This window comes from Nelusetta ayraudi, unplaced genomic scaffold (assembly GCF_046127955.1).
Source record: "Nelusetta ayraudi isolate G7.1 ecotype Tasmania unplaced genomic scaffold, CSIRO-AGI_Nayr_v1 ptg000002l, whole genome shotgun sequence".
In the NCBI taxonomy this organism is placed as follows: domain Eukaryota; kingdom Metazoa; phylum Chordata; class Actinopteri; order Tetraodontiformes; family Monacanthidae; genus Nelusetta; species Nelusetta ayraudi.
Window position 1 is genome coordinate 8,432,971 of NW_027466052.1, and position 16,556 is coordinate 8,449,526.

At 47.3% G+C, this 16,556-nt stretch overlaps 1 protein-coding gene across 3 annotated transcripts in view; it reads left to right on the forward strand.

Moving 5' to 3' along the window:
- The window catches only part of sox6 (SRY-box transcription factor 6), a 127,992-nt gene that overhangs the window by 35,488 nt on the left and 75,948 nt on the right, over positions 1–16,556 (forward strand). For all 3 annotated transcript variants that reach the window (XM_076021837.1, XM_076021845.1, XM_076021854.1), the window contains 2 exons: positions 8,794–9,034; positions 12,083–12,293. In XM_076021837.1, coding sequence (XP_075877952.1) covers positions 8,794–9,034; positions 12,083–12,293 — 452 coding nt within the window. The remainder of the gene's footprint in view (positions 1–8,793; positions 9,035–12,082; positions 12,294–16,556) is intronic.

Sequence of the window (16,556 nt, forward strand, 5' to 3'; positions counted from 1 at the left end):
TGTCGGACACATGGTTAGCAGCAGGCAGCCGAGGAGGGTTTTTTTTTTTTTTCTATTTGACTTGTAGTCGGTGTGTAAATCCACCGCGCTGCTCAATCGGCGCCGCATTTTTTCTGTTCAGTCATGTCTGTCAGCCCGCCGGTTTTATTAGGCCCTGTTTCACGTTCACTTGATCAGGTTTTCTCGGCTCTGCCCTGGAAATGAAACCGTCTTAGCATTGCTAAACCGGCGGCGGCGGCTACACGTCTCCCGCGAGCCAAATTTTGGGGCAATTACTCAGATCAGTGGCTGCTGGAGCTCCTGCTCTTCGCCCCTCACATCTCGCAATTTTTCCGCCTCTCCCCTCTCTGTCTTTTTTTTTTTTGTATCGGCTGTCAATCACTCCCGGTAACTTTTAAGCAACCCCCCCGCACCCGCTCCCCATTCCCATCCCCCGCCAAAACAGGGCTGGCACCGAGCGTTTAGCCCTTCATTTTTAGCCAGACTGCTTCCTGTCCAAGCTGTCAGAATGACACACGCTGTTGACCATGCTTTCCATTCAGCGCTGGCAAATTAATTGGTTTCAGAGGTTTAAATCAGCAATCAATGTCACTTTCCCCCCAACATAATAAGCCTTAATCATAAATCTTTGAGGTGTGGCTCGGCCTGACCCCTATTCATCATGGCTCTGCTCGATGGCCTCATCTGGGTGGAGCAAATGAACTACCCCGCGTTTGATTTTCCAACTGACGTGTCACATGAAACGTACCACCCACCCCCACCGCCCCCCTACTGCCCATTTCTATTACAGTCCTTTTTTTTTTTTTTTTGGCCGAAGAAATACAATAATAAAAACATAAAAGAAGAGGAGGAAAGAGAAGCAAAACCGCTGAGCTTAAAGTTGGAGGAAAAACGTTCATTTGCCACAAAAAAAAAGAAAATATGCAAAAATTGAAACGGTTTGCCGGAGATGAGAACCTGCAGTGTGCAAGGCAACACGACGCCTCGCATACTGCAAGTGTTTGTGGAGCTTTTAAAAACAAGGTGCACTCTTCAACGCGACCTTCACCCTGCCTGGCGAATTCATCTCATCTGAGACTGAGGAACTTTCCTAAATGTTTCTCGTGCTCCATGTTCAATGCAAAGTCCCAACCGAAGGTTCGAGCGCAACTTGCTGAAGCCAGCGATTACGAGACGCTCTCCATGTGAACAGGCTCTGGGCGAAAGCCTTTCATCGATTCATTAACGACTGACCTCTCTTTCTGAATCCGGACCTCCACTCCGCTCTCTTATAGGCTAATTGAGGGTGTCTTTGGTAACTCGGGACAGCCTCTGCCTCTGTTCACACCCTCTCTGCCAGATCCTAGACTCACTTTTTTTTTTTTTTTTTGGCCACTGTGAGAGACACTTTTTCACTTTTTCTTTTTCTTTTTTTTGAGGCGCAGCCATTCGCGTCAAACTTTCTTGTGCCCAGAGGAAACAAGGAGAAGTTATCTTTATAAGTGACAAAGTGGACCTGGCCTGAATGGCGCTTTGTTTACCGCTACCCAACAAAAAGAGGGGCCCCAGCTCGACGTTTCATCTGCCATCGGTGCTTTTCTCCCGCCCGACAATGCTCAATTGTTTCCATGAAAATTTCAGGTTCCACGCAAAGGAGAGCTCTGTATTATTACGCTGCTGCCAAATTCCGATCTCTGTTTTCCTTCTTCTGCTTACAAAGGGCTCATAACTTACTGTCAACTATGAGGCGAGCCACAAAGCTCCACTGTTGCTCGGCAAATAGGCTTGTGTTGGTTGATGGCTTGACTCGCTGTGAGGTTTGCTTAAGTGCAGAAGCAGCGAGGAGGCTCTTTGGGAACTCGATTCCCCCTGCAGGCCCAAAGGAACAGAGAGAACAAGAGGAAACAAGAGAAACAGAAGGCAAGAACAGCAAGCAGCTTTTCTTGTCTCCCTATTTTTTCCCCCCCACCACCTCCTCCTCCTCCTTTCTCTCCGGCAGGGGGAAAAGTTTGGCTGGCAAGCAGGCGAGATAGAGAAAGAAAGAGAGCGAGTGAGCGAGCGAGGGAGGGAGGGAGGGAGCGAGCGCTGAAGTTGTTGTCCAGAGACTGTCTGCGTCTAAGTGCTTGACTTATAACATCCTGTACGCTGAGGAGATAATTTCTTCTGCTAAAGACTCATGTCAGTCCAGACCGAAAAAAAAAAAGGGAAAAAAAAAGATTAAATGCGGTTGTTGAAATATTTCAGAAGGCCGTCCTTCCTGCACTCCAGCGAGCACTGAGGGGTCCCGCACAGACGCTCCTGTCCAGAGATCGGTCTAAAGGTTCGACGGCACGGGCAAAATAACAAAGGGCGAGGGGATGGAGGAGGCGGGGGTGAGGGAGGGAGGGAGGGAGCGGGGCTGGTACGAGGAGGTAGAGGCGGGAGCGAGCAGGGATTGACTCTGTGAGTGCTCATCGACCCCTCCGGAGCAGACAGACAGGGACACTTAAGCGCTCTCACACCTGCATCTGCCTTGGCCTCGCGTAGGGGGGGTCGGGGGGGAGGGGGGCAAGGACGCCGACCAAGCTGTCACGGCAGCTGTACGAGTGTTTAAAGTGAGACGGCAGGCAGTTCCTCCGGCAAGCATATTATTGCAAATAATTTACCCTGCAAAGTAATTATCGATGCTCTGTTCAATATGTAAAGTGTGGCACTTCAGGTGGCTCGCTTAATTTGCTCGGGGTGCCTCTGATTCGAGTGTATATCTTCGCCGTGGGAAGCGTGGCAGCTTCTAATAGAGCGGGCGATCGAGAGAGGGAGAGGCAGAGAGAGAGAGAGAGGGAGAGAGAGAGGGAGGGAGGGAGAGTGTGAAGTGAGAATGAAGTGGCGCCGTAATTAAGTTGACTTTTTGCAAGGGAAGGTCAACAATAATGGAGGAACAATTTAAACAAATTCATTTAGACATCTCTGCGCTCCGCCGTGCCGTCGGCAGCCTCTCTGGAAAAGTCCGTATTTTCCCAACCATTTGCTATATTTTAATGTCATTATCCGTAATTACTTTGTCAGCATACGTTTGGGGGATTCGAATCAATTTGTATATCACAGGCTTGAAGTGAGTGCGGGTAAGAAAAAAAAAGAGGGGGAAAAAAACCAGGAGGAAGCGTGGATGGTTCCAGTGAGTTTTTTTTTTTTTTTTCAGATTAAAAATATAAATCGGGACGACAAACAAGCGGAAACGCATGTGTGCAAACTGCGCGCACGGGCGTGCTTGTGCGTGGGAGAGAGGAGACCCACTGCTCGCCGTGCACAGCCACCACGTGTTTGGAGTTGATTATGTACCCAGAGAAGCTGGCTGCTGCACAGCATGGCACAATCACAATGGAGGGTGATAATTTAATTGTGCTAAATGGTGGATTCCGTGTCAATGCTCCCCCAGCTGGGAGCTGTCAGGTAGTAATATCTCATTATGGCAGGTGAAGAACCCGGAGGAACCCCGACCACGACACCTGTTAGAACAGGAGGAACCCCTGAAGGGAAACGCACAGATGATTTTCTCTCTTTAGCTCGTGCTCTCGCTGACACACACACACACACACACACACACACACACACACACACACACACACACACACACACACACACACACACACACACACACACACACTCTCTCTCTCGCTCTCTCTCTCCACTCTCTCCCTCCAGGCCCACTGCCATTCCTTTAGTTTCATTTTAAACTGAATTTAAAACGATAAACTGATTTGATTAAATAACTTGAATCGTTGTTTAGTAATTTTTGATTAATAATCCTTTTAATAATCCTTTCTGTTTATTTTTATTTACTCATTTATTTTGATAACACACACACATATACACACATTAGAAAAGTCTGTAACTAAACAAAATGAAACCGAGTAATTACACGCAAATCGCAAAGTTTTCTTATGTTTATGTAATGCTTCCATAGTTTAACTATAAAATAACAAGACACTGCGTTTTCTGCATTCCATCTAATTGAATGCATTTGAAAAAACCCTTACAGAACTCCAAAAACACATGCACACTCACATATATATATATATATATACATATATATATATGTGCACATATTCTAAAGTCCTCCTTATCCTGCCTGTGCAGCAGCTCGTCTGACCACCCTGTCTGGAGGTGGTGGTGGCGGTGGTGGCGGGGGGTGCAGGCTGGCAGTTGAGAGGGACAAGTGGCGTGTGGTGTGGGGTTACTGATCGCCATTGTCTATAAAAGGTAAACAGTGTGACAGAGGAGATGCAGCGGGTGAAAGTTGGCCAGCAGAGCCCCTTTTGCCATGAAAGAAGAAACGGGATAGCCGAGAACACATGGAGGGCAGCAACCCCCCCCCCCCCCCCAACCCCCCATCCTCCCTCCCACACACACACACACACACACACACACACACACGCCATCCCCCACTAGTCACAAGACCCCGAGGATGAGCGGAGCACAACAGCCCTAATGTCCACCAATTAAGTGGAGGTTGTTTGTGCGCGATGATGAAACATTATCGCCGGGAACAATTCATGACTCAAAGCATTCCAGGACACATGAGCCCACGGCTGGAGACCTTTCGTCCTAATCCTTCAAATGTGCGCAATATTGTCAGCTATATATAGAGTGTTTTCTAAATGACGCCCGCCGCCGCCTCCTCAACCTCCTCCTCCTCCTCTTCCTCTTCGGCCCCGGAGTCGTGAAAGTCACCGAGGTTTTTTTTTTTTTTGTCTGTCGGCCGGACGACTGGTGTTTTCCTTTCGGGTAATTGATTATTGTGGCTGTGTGTGTGGTGTGTTGTTGTGCAACCAAGCGTCGGGAGGGTAGGAGATGGGGGGGGGGGGGGGTGAGTCCAGGGGAAGGTGCCGCCACAGATCAGATCATCTGGTTTTCTCTTTGAGCTCTCACAGTGCAGTTTGACCTTTTTTTTTTTCTTTCCCAAAGAAATACTTTTCCACCCTCCTCATTGTTGTGTTTCAAACTGGAAATATAATTGACTTCTTTATAAACGGCCCACATTCAGCACATCACACACACACACACACACACACACACACACCCACACACACACTCACACACACTCCCTTTGATCCGAGTGCGTCTGTGTGGGTTCGACCTCAAATACCAGGAATTAAAAAAAAATAAATAAAAAAATTAAAACAAAAAATAAAACCAACAGCAGCCTGCCGGGTGCCCTTGGATGTTTGCAGAGAATTACCGCCGCTCTTCTCCCTCCCCAGTAATACGTGGCAGTGTGGTAGGGGGCTGGTGGGAGGCGGGGGTGAGGCGGGGGTGGGGATCCTCCTCGCTGCGGAGCAGGCTGAGCGCAGAGCCCTCCCAGCGCCGCTAATAAATTATTAACTCCTGCTGACAAATGCTGTTACGGAGCCCGCCGCAGATCTGTTGCATTCTTTAACAAGATTGCTGTAGACACATGTTACAGGGGGATGAGGTCTCCTTTCCCCCCTCGCCATCCCCTTTCTCCCGCTCACGCCTCAGCAGTTTGACTGATGGCTGGAGACCCAAGTAAAAGTGCCTGGGAGACTGAATATTTGAGCGTTAAAATAATGCCATTTGATTTGGGGTGTCGAACAAAAGCAGCGCTTTGTTTCGCTCTCACACTCCATTGAGGACAGAGGCGCTCGTTGCACTCGGGGCTCCGGCTTTTTTCGGGCGCATGAATAAAAAATGCTGCCGGGAGAATCCGTGCGTCCGAGACACGCACGCACACACGAGCGCACGCTGAATCCCTCTACACACTGTTACCAACACACTCTGAACTTTGATCCGACGTTTGATTTTCTAATTAACAGCATCCAGGCTCACTTTCCCTCAGATATGATTACAGGAAACAACTTAATGACTGATTACAGCTGAAGGCTGAAGGCTCAGGACAAAGATGCTTTGCAGAAAGTCAAAGCCACAGCTGATGCCTGGCGTTCCATTCCGGGCTGCAGGGATGATGTCATTTCCTCTGATATGTCATGCGCCTCCCAACTTTTCTTTTTTTTTTTTTTTAAACCGAGTAACCGCTGGTTCATTTCTGACATGGACAGGCTGGGAAGCAGCGAGCCCTCAGATCCTCCACATGATGCTCTATTTGCCGGAGGACATTATTACGGAGGCAAAAATCAGTGTCATTGTGCCTTTCTTGTGAAACTTTCAAACTCACACTGGCAAAATAGAAGTAGTCAGTAAAAGGAAGGAATGAAAGAAGGAAAAAAAAGACACAACAACAATAGCAAACCAAACATTTTCCACACGGCCTGGATTAATGCTTTGGCTTTCAAAAGATTGTGGCATTTCTTTAGCTTTTGTGTAGAACAGACGCAACACTTATTATTACTGCTGGCAGCGTAATCAGTCTTTTTCTCTGCGGTGAGGCCTTTTTGTTCAAGAGTATTTAAAAAAAAGAAAAAAGAAAAATGAAAAGACATGTTGCCGTCGTGGTTTGGGGGGCCTTGCAGCAGCCAATCCATCAAGAGAACAGGCCGCTCTGTGCAGGCCTGGCTCTCACTGTCCAGCTCCACCACTACGTACCTGAACCCACTGGGTTTGTTTGGACAGCTGCTCAGATTAACTAAGGCCACCATTGTTTAGGTCCCCGCTGGCTGCCCAGGTTCAACTGTGAGCCTCAAGTGTAGGGTCAAAAGATTTGAAGGCGCTATATACACACACACACACACACACACACATATACATATATATATATGTATATATATATATATATATATATATATATATATATATATATATATACATATATTGGTAGCAGCTCCTTTTTAATGAATTCACAGAGTTGCGTCCGATGTGTTTCAGCATCAGCTCCCCCGAGGAGCTCTCGGGCCTGCCGAAGGTTTCTGACGTGTCGGACGAGCTCGTGCTGACACAGCCTTTCATTTCGACGCTATCTGCGCTTTGCCCTAACTGGAATAAACAAGCAAGAAGATCTGAGGGCTGCTCCTCAACTTTCTCAAATCAAGACCGAAAGCGCGTCAACAAATTCAAACTCCGCCGTCCCCCCTCCACAAGCAGGACAAGATGATGTAGATGATTTGTAGGTTGATCGAAACAGAGTTCAAAGAAGTTTATGTCCAGTAATAAAACAATATTCACCAAAGACATAGAGTCAAGTGCAGGTTTGCTATACTTCATAGTAGTATAGTTTTCCTTTTATTTGTTTATTTGTTAGATTATTCCGTAAACAACCAATGCTGCAGACAAGACGTTGCATTTTTGACTGAGCGACTGCTACTGCGGTTCTCCTCACACACACGCACACACGTACACAAAATCCCAATAACAATAGTAACACTAATAACTGCAGTCCCCTTTCATACAACACACGTCCCCCGCTCTCTGCTGGTGCCCGGCTCTCAGCAAAAGTGCAAGGACAGCATTGCATCAGAACCTGTTCCCAACCCCCCACCTCTCCGTATCAGCTGCCAGGGGAACTGCACTGCTGTCACACTGACCCCTGTGGACAGAGCACGAGAACAGAGCCACGGGGCGATCGGCGATCAAATGTAACGACACATTCCGCTTCGTGTTTGGTCGCACATGCTTTCACACACACAGCCCCAAATGGCCTTTTTTTCCTCGGACGCACCAGCCAGCCAGCCAGCCAGTCAACTCCAGCCTTGAAGGGCGGATGGATGTCTGGTAGTGGAGGAAAAAAACAGGCAGAACAACAGCTCAGTGAGCACGAGGAGGCTCGGGAGCTCCATATGTTCTTCACATCAGGCTGCATTATTATAATTTTACGGCAAAATGCATAATTAGATCTCTGGACGGAGTGTTTAATTTCATTCATCATAGCCTCATTAATTATGACTTGGTGGGGGGGAAGGTGAAGTTTTTTTTTTTTTTGGTTTGTGTGAAAATGCGTAATAAAATTAGACTGAAGATGAACTTCCTTTGCACCTGATATGACGAGCTCTTCACCACTGTAAAATTCATGAAAGCCTGAGTGATATTATGAATTAAGGACCTGAGCTTTTTTTATTGTTATTATCTGCAGGTATAAATTGAATATGTGTATTATATATACATATGTATATACATATATATATATATATATATATATATATATATATATATATATATATATGTATATATATATATATATATATATGTATATATATATGTATATATATGTATATATGTATATATATATATATATATATACGTGTATATATATACGTATATATATATATATATGTATATATATACATATATATATATATATATATACATATATATATATGTATATATATACATATATATATATATATATGTATATATATGTATGTATGTATGTATGTATATATATATATATATATATATATATATATATATATATATATATATGTATACATATGTGTATGGAAAGAGTTTGTAATGTCGCTTTACATTTTATTCTCTGGTGGGGGTGGTGGGACTGAGGGGGGCGCTCGGTTATTTGTTTGTTTGTTTAGTCTGGACACAGTCGCAGCGTCGCACTGACCCACTGCCTGTGTAACCTCTTGGGGCTGCAGCCAGGACCCAAACAGGCACCGTTCCAGCTTTGCACCAGGCCGACCACTTTGATTAAGCAAAGGATTAGGGACAGTAGGTCCCACTGAAAACCTGACCGGCACTGACAGTGGAGACCCCATCTTTGGCGCACCACTCACAGCCAATCCCAGTTGCCAAGTTCACTCTCAGTCGTCAAGTCAAACTCCCAGAGGAGCCGCGTTTTGTCTCAGACGTCGTCCCTTGTGCCACGTCCTGCTCACCTCCTCCGTCTCTGCTCTCTCTCTTCCTCTTTTGCAGCAGAGTCATGTCTTCCAAGCAAACAACGTCTCCCTTCGCGTCCGTGGTGGACGGGGACAATGCCATGAGCCAGGAGAACCTGCCCTGGGAGAAGGAGGAGAGCGCCGAGGCGCACGGCACGCCGCAGCTGCCCCTGCACAGTCTGCTCCACGGGAAAGCTCACCCTGACGAGCTGCAGCCGCTCAGCAGCGTCCCGCCCGAGAGCGACTGGGACAGCCTGGTGTCGGCCCAGCAGCGGATGGTGAGACCACTCACAACACTACCGACAGCACTCAGTTCATTGCCATGTTTTCACTACAATACCCGTAAGTTGCCGCCTGGAAAAGGCTGGAATGTGGCCGGGATGTGAGAGGTGACGGTAACCATGCGAGACTGGCCAAAACAAAATAGAGCAAGTGTCCAAGTAGAGGCAGTTAGTTCACAGTGCTGACTGAGTGACATGGAGCCTGGTCTTCTGTCAATGCTGCAGATTTTCAATACATTTCGGATGGCTTTTTTGGTTGATTTACTTTCCGCAAATGAAGGTACCTGTCAAATAGCACAAGTCGTGCAATCAAATAGTTCAAATTTTCAAGGCAGAAATGCATGGAATTGAAAAAGCTCCCTGCCAAAAAAAAAAGATTTTCTGTTGGGCAAAAGTGCCTCCACCTTTTTAGGTCTGTCACCGTTTTCACCTGAGGGGTAAATAATATAAAATCCCTGTCAATGAGGTTCAGTGAACACTGGGTTTTAGACCGACTGGTCACCGGTGTGGAAGTAGGAAGATTAGAGACGACAAGGATGTGATTTTTTTATACAATTTAGCTATTTAAAAAAAAAAAAATCCAACAAAAAAATACAAAACCAAAAGCTTTTTTTTTTTCACTTTTTCTGGCTTTAGCCGTCGCAAAGAAGAAGTAGCGGTGATGGGAAAAACAGTGAAAGTCGAACAGTTCCCATCCTGCGAGTGCACACTGCTGCTCCCTCCCTCTTCTCTTCCCCTGCTGAATGATAAACAAACATTGCACCCTCATTGTTTTTGGCTTGTGACGATGTTCCTTTGGCCCGGCCCAAAGCCTCCAATTCACAGACGCCTGAGGGGAAGAAAAAAAATTTCTCCCGAGTTACAGACGTCTCGGCTCGGCCTGACACAATAGGAAGCCACATGCGAGGTGTTTTTCTGTCACCTTCAGTCAGACGCTGCTGCTGCTGCTGCTGCTGCTGCTGCTGCTGCTGCTGCTTGGCTCTCGAGCGGCAGAGAGGAAGAGCTCAGGCACTTGGATGCGGGAGGCAGGTGGTTGTCTATGACAGACGGATCCGTAGTAAAGAGACCCAGAGGGACGGTGGAATAGCTCTGCAGTTGGCCACAGAGACCAGCAGCGCACACACACACATACACACAATAACAGCGAGTACAGCTGGTGTGTTTACAATGTCAGCATAAGCAAAGAAGCACTAGTAAGTCAGAACAGTCCAGGTGTTGTCTTCACCTGTGGAGCATCACGAAGTGTTTAAATGAATTCAGCAGCTTCTTTGCCATGAAATTAGCCATCAGTCACTCGCACCTCGCCGGAATTATGTATTTGTGCCATGCTAAAATAAACAAACAAAAACCCGATGAAATCCTTTCGACCTGTTGTGTGACACGGTGGTGGTCGTCTGGCGCTGTAAAAGTGCGCCTCTGACGAGTTTGTTGTGCAGCGTCTAAAGCGTTAATTCCAGAACAGAGGCCGAGATCACACCGGGCCGTCAAAAATGACGGGTCTGAAGATAATTAAAGAACTCGCATTTTTACTTTGGAGACGTCGCCGCCGACGAGCGGGATGAAAGCGCTCCTGTGAGGAAGAGGATAAAAGGCTATTTTGATGTCGCTCCGCGCTGCTTCCTGTGAGCCTTCACCCGGCAGCCTCGCGTCTCTCGGCTGCACGCATTGTGTCGAGGCGCTCGAGAAAAAAAAAGAAAAAAAGATAGAAGCAGCAGCCGGGGAAGGTTTCAGTTTGGGAGACGAGCAGCAGAAGGCGGAGAGGAGAGAGCGAGAGCGAGAGCGGCGCCGGGGCTGATGACCCGACTGCACAGCGGTGCCCTGAACCCGCGCCAGCTGATTAGCCCAGCGGCGCTGCTCTCCCCCTCCAGCACCTCTCTGCCGTCTCTGCCACGCCGCATAATCATCCAACGCTGGGGCTGGGAGGCGCAGCCGAGTTGGCCCGCTGGGTCGTGCCACCCTGGCGCCTGGTACCGGACCACCCCACGCCAACAACACCGCCGCCGCCGCCGCCGCCGCGCGATGGTTGGGCACCAGGGTTTTCGTCGGCGTCTCCGGCGACTCCTTCTCCGCTTTACAGCATTCTTGTATTTTTTTTTTCTTTTTTATCAGGGGCGCTGGCGGCGGCGGCGGTTCTGTAATTTAACCCTGCAAGCGTTTGCACTCTGTTATCAACCGTGCCGTTGATTAAAACCTGCTCCTGGATGAGAAGGCGTGCGGCAGGAATTGGATTCGGATGTGTGCCTTGTTTATTCCCTCTGCTACAGAGGGCCACACTTTGAAAATCAAAGCCTGGTGTTTTCCTGCGAAAAAGGCTGCAAAGCCCCGGCTGCCGCGCCACCTTTGGCGTTTTTTTTTTTTCTTCTCCTTCTTTTTGCGAGATTCAACAAACCGTAATTAACACCGCCTTCTGTCAGACACAACCACCAGCGCGCCAAACTGCAGCCACCCGCACGTCGGGCGCCCCCGCCCCATTTCCTTTTTGTCTGCGCGTGTGTGCGCGCGTGCGCGCGCGGAGGGAGCACTCAGCCAGAGGCAGGACCCAAAGTTAAATACTAAACCATGCACATGTGAGACTCGAGGAAAAACAACAACAGCCCGAGACAGGACACGGATTTATGACGGCTCAAGGCACTCAGCTGAGAATAGGCCTCAACTAGAAAATGAACAAATTACACAGTAGTCACCTGAACACAAATGCACACTCGAAAAGCAATTTGAGAAATTACAGCTGGGAGGTTTTTCTCTCTGTGTCGCCGCGCCGGATGAAAAGCAAAGCCCGGGCACATTATGGATATGCCCTTTGAAAGGGTACCTCATCATTTCCTATTAGTTTTTCACTTGTCATGCCTCATCGAGTGGCACCGCCAGGGCCTATTGACGCCGCCGCCGAGTTGCGCGCAAGTCGGGGAGGGAGCCATTAGACGCGGCGAGAAAAGAAAAAAAAAAAATCACCCCAGCAGAGGCAAAAACCCGGCAATCACCGCATTTAAATGGAGCAACTGTCAAAAGGCTGAGCGCGCTCTCCGACTTGTGTTTGTCTTACAGGAATCTGACAGCAATAAAGTCTGTTCCCTGTACTCCTTCCGGAACAATTCCACTTCCCCGCACAAGCCGGAGGAGGGGGCCCGGGAGCGCAGCGACCTGCTGAGCGCTTCAGCGTTCGGCACTCCGGAGCGCCGCAAAGGAAGCCTGGCAGACGTGGTGGACACGCTGAAGCAGAAGAAGCTGGAGGAGATGACAAAGACAGAGCAGGACGGTACGACTGCGTGTCTGTGTGTGTCTGTGTGTGTCTGTGTGTGTCTGTGTGTGTCTCCTGATAATCACAAACAATCCCTTTTTTTTCTTCCTGAATCTCTGACTTTCCTCTTATTTTTCTTTTCTTTCTTTCCTTCCTTCGCTCTTGCGTGTGCGCACGCTAACTGGGAGCGACTGGGACGCTGCTGCACTGTTTCCAGTTTGTTCTGAACCACGTCCAGTGGGACAAAGACTGTCTGGCTGTGCACCTCAATATAAGTGTGGTCCGCCCCTGTGCCAATACAAACTTTGTGACTGTAAAATTCCTACTGCTGACTGGATGCCAGAAACTTTACCTCTTTTTTTCCCCCTTATTTTTTCCTGCCGCGCAGAACATTTTTTTTAATCCGCGCAGGTGTTCCATCAAATTTTACCTTCCCGTCCTCGTTTCGCCTACATGAATAATTAATCCCTCTAGTGTCATTTGAAATATACTTTTTAAAAATATATACACATACATTCAGAGGTTTTGTTTTGCGGAATCACACACCCACGCACACACTGGCATATGACTGGGTGTCATCTCTCCACCCGGTACCACCCGGCTCTGCCTCCACAGCCTCAAGTCTATCAAGAGCGTGGCAGAAAAACAAATATTTAAAAGAGCTGCTGAAACACATCCCCTTCTTAATTAGGGCTGTAGTAATATAACTACACCCAATCAAATGTTAAACCCCCTCGGGAATGCATGTGTCTCATTTAGTGTCTGGGGAGCTCTTAGCTTTAAGTACTTCATCAGATGAATAAATTAGACCTCTGTTAGCCTAAAAATAATTTGCCACCTCTTTTTATTTTTTTTCCAAAGCGTTCCTTTGGCGATCTTCGTATCAGCGCGGTGTCAGGCGGCTCTCGCCGCATTATCATTAGGCCGTGCCCCGATACGTGGAATGATTATTTGCGGTTTCCTTCGGATAATAAGGGCAGAACAATCCATTATTCATTCATCTGCGAGCTGAGGGAAAATTGGGGGAGATGATTTAGAGCGCTGAAGAGTCTGCGGCTTAATTGAAACGAATGTGGATGACCAGCGGAGGTCAAGAGTGGGATCACGTTAAGCCTGTTTGCATTTAAGCATGCCAACATTTTGGCCCCTCCCTGCAATTAAGGCAATTTACTATTGAAGCCGACGTCCTTGGTTTTTACCTTATTTAAGGGCTGCTATTAGTAGCTGCAGTTTAACGTATGTAGATACGCATACGAGTATTATTAATAAAATGTACATGCTCATACTACTTTCACTGATGCGTAAGAAAATTTAGCTTTTTTGCAGAAATGGACAGATTTCAGGACAGATTTTCAATCTTGTATTCCAGGTTCTGTTTCCCCCAGGTGTGGGTCTACTTTATTCTCCTTTCATATCTTATATAGCCGATTTTCTTTTTTTCCCCATTTTTTATTTCTTTTTTTTATCCAGGGCAAGATGGTCAATGCTCTCTGCAGGGACAGCGGGTGTTATGGTAATGAGCCCCAGCTGGTGAAGGCTGGTTGTTGCACTAATTTAAATGGTCAAGTGCATCTTGTAATCCAGGGCCGTATGTTAGCGCGGAGAAGCGAGGGCGCTTTAGAGTGCCATACAGCTGTTTTATCTCCTGTTAATAATAGAGGCCAGCCGCATGCACCGTGCACCGCCGGCGGAATACACTCCCTTGTTTGAGGAAATTAGTTTTTAAGCAGGGAACATAGTCGGCGTCAAGAGCCTCACAAGGTTCAGTATGCTGTCCCCAAGCCGCAGCAAGTGAGAGATACTCTGTTCTCGAGAGCACTTGAGGAATCTTCAGGGGTGATGATCAGTGATTACTGTAAAATGGAGTGAGAGGAACTCTCCAAAAGTGCCAAAAGAAAACCTGAGGAAAAAGCCTTGAAGATTCTATCATCAGTCCTGCGGCGCCTCCGCACGTGGGAAAAACCGAGGGCGCGGAAAAAGACGGGGACGGGATTTGTGTTTGGAAGAGCACATACCAAGGTTGGCCGGGCCATTTGTTGTCTTAATGGGGTTGCTAATGTGACACAAGCAACAGATGAGCTAAATATATCGCTTATCTGAGCATGACAACTGTTGTGTCTAATTCCGCTGCTTTGGTGGCTGCCTGCTCAGAATCACAGGGGCCCGCAGAGACTCGTCACCATCTGCTGCCATTCTTCGCTGGCCTCCCTTGTCTGGACGAGATGCTTCATTGTCCTGACGGGCCGAGTGAAAGCGGTGACCTTAAGCTCAGGGTGAAAGCCAATATCCGTGAGACACTTTTTTTTTTGCACGCTGGGCCCCCGTTGTACATATAAGGTGATTTTATTAATAGATGATTAAAATTAGATTTAAATTGACTTTGCCAGCCCCCCCTCCCCCGCCTTTTTTAAACAGTAGCCAAAGCCTTCAGTTTTAGAAACTGGATTCACTGGAGTGATGCATCTTTTGATTTTTCCCTGAGCACCTTCAACCTGGCGGTGAGTCCCAATCGAAACACAGAACAGGTCCAACAAAGCTTTGGTTCACATTGCAGGAGGCTGTAAACAGAGGGCTCAATATGCTTTTTTTTTTTCTCAAGTTCCAACAATTTTTTGATAATTAATCGTGCAAGGATGTAAATATGAGATTTAAAAACATCTACAATAATTGGACCTCTTTGTTGAGTGGCTCATAAAGAGAAGACGACCAAACGTTGAAACAATAGAGGTGCTCTTGATCTTGGCGGCACGAGGCCTTTATTCCTCTGACTCTATATATCTGTACCCTTTCACCCTTCCCATCCGACCACCCTTCCTCTCCATTTCTGGTCCTTAAAGTGCTTTAAGTGCTTGTGACTGTGCTAATGAATGAAAATGCACCCCCCCACCTCCAGCAGCAAGAAGCGCATTTAGCTGAATAGTCACCTTTGCTGTAAAAGCTCTATTAGGCCCAGTTGCCAGCAGGGCTAACGATTGTGCCCCATGTTTATTTACTAGGTATTGTAAATGCATTATTTATGGATAGGTCTCACGACAGCACTTGTCAAGAGTTAAAAATGTCAGTATAAAGTATCGGGAGGGGGGAAAAAAAGAAAAAGCGAAACAGCCAGCATTATTAAAAGCCAAGGTGACCTTCATTTGATTCACATGCAATTAGAACAGTTTTATATAAAGCACTAAAAGTATGAATCAATACTACCGCAGTCAACACAGAAATACTTTGTGCGTGGGGCCTTTATGATCCCCTCCAGGACAAGGACGGGTCTGAGCTTCCTGTATCAGGGATTTTCATGGGCTCAGTGTCTCAACGTTGAGTCCGTGCCAGTAAAACCAGCGCTAAATTAGATGCACTTATGTATCGTTTATCCTTTTTGCCTTATTGAGTCAGCAGAGTCTCAATTTTTAAGATGAATAATGGAACCTGAATGCTTATATATGTATAAAAAAATACCATTAGATGCTCTCAGAGCAGAAATGTGTAGCCTCCCTTATCAGATTGTTATAAGTAAAGTGTATCGTGTCTTCTCAGGTCTGACTCTTTTCCCTCCGTTAAGACTCCTAATACAAACGCTACTCTGTCTCGTTTTCCCCCTATAAAAGTCCAAAAATAATTGTAAAACCCTTTTCTTTGTGCTGCCCTCTGTGACCTGTCAGAGCTGATACAGTAGGTGCTCAAGCAGAATCGTCAAACACCTGGAGCCCTCTGCCACAGTCGGGGCTAATTAGCTTAGCATGGGGTCGTCGTGTCGCCGTTCAACCGGACAAGGAATCTATTTTAATCTTGTGTGGAGCAGCTGCTGGAAAGCACTCCTGAAGTACGGCTGCGAGTAAACCTTTGTGATATGAAGGCGACTGCTGACTGCCGGTGTGAACCGACTCTGCTGACGCCCAGAGGTTAGACTGCGCGCTACTGCTACTGCTGCTGCTGCTACGCTAACTCATCTCAGCCTTCTTTGACCCTTTTCCTGTGTTTATAAGTGTAATCCCCTTGACAGGGTTGTGCATTATCACTGTATAATGACCGTGCGCTGGGCCGAGCGCGTGCGCGTGCGAATGTGTCGAGTAATCAGCATTGTGTGCGCAGCCCTCAGGTCATTATCCCCCATTACAACAGGCCAATGTAATGAGATTCAGAGTCGGGTGTGGCGGTGGGCTTTGGAACAGGGATATAATCGGCTCCAAGTCTGTGGTCTGATTAGCGCCGATGAACTCTTGACTCTTTTACAACATTTTCCCCGTCGTCGGTGTCACAGCCCCACCATCACCACCACCACCACCGCCG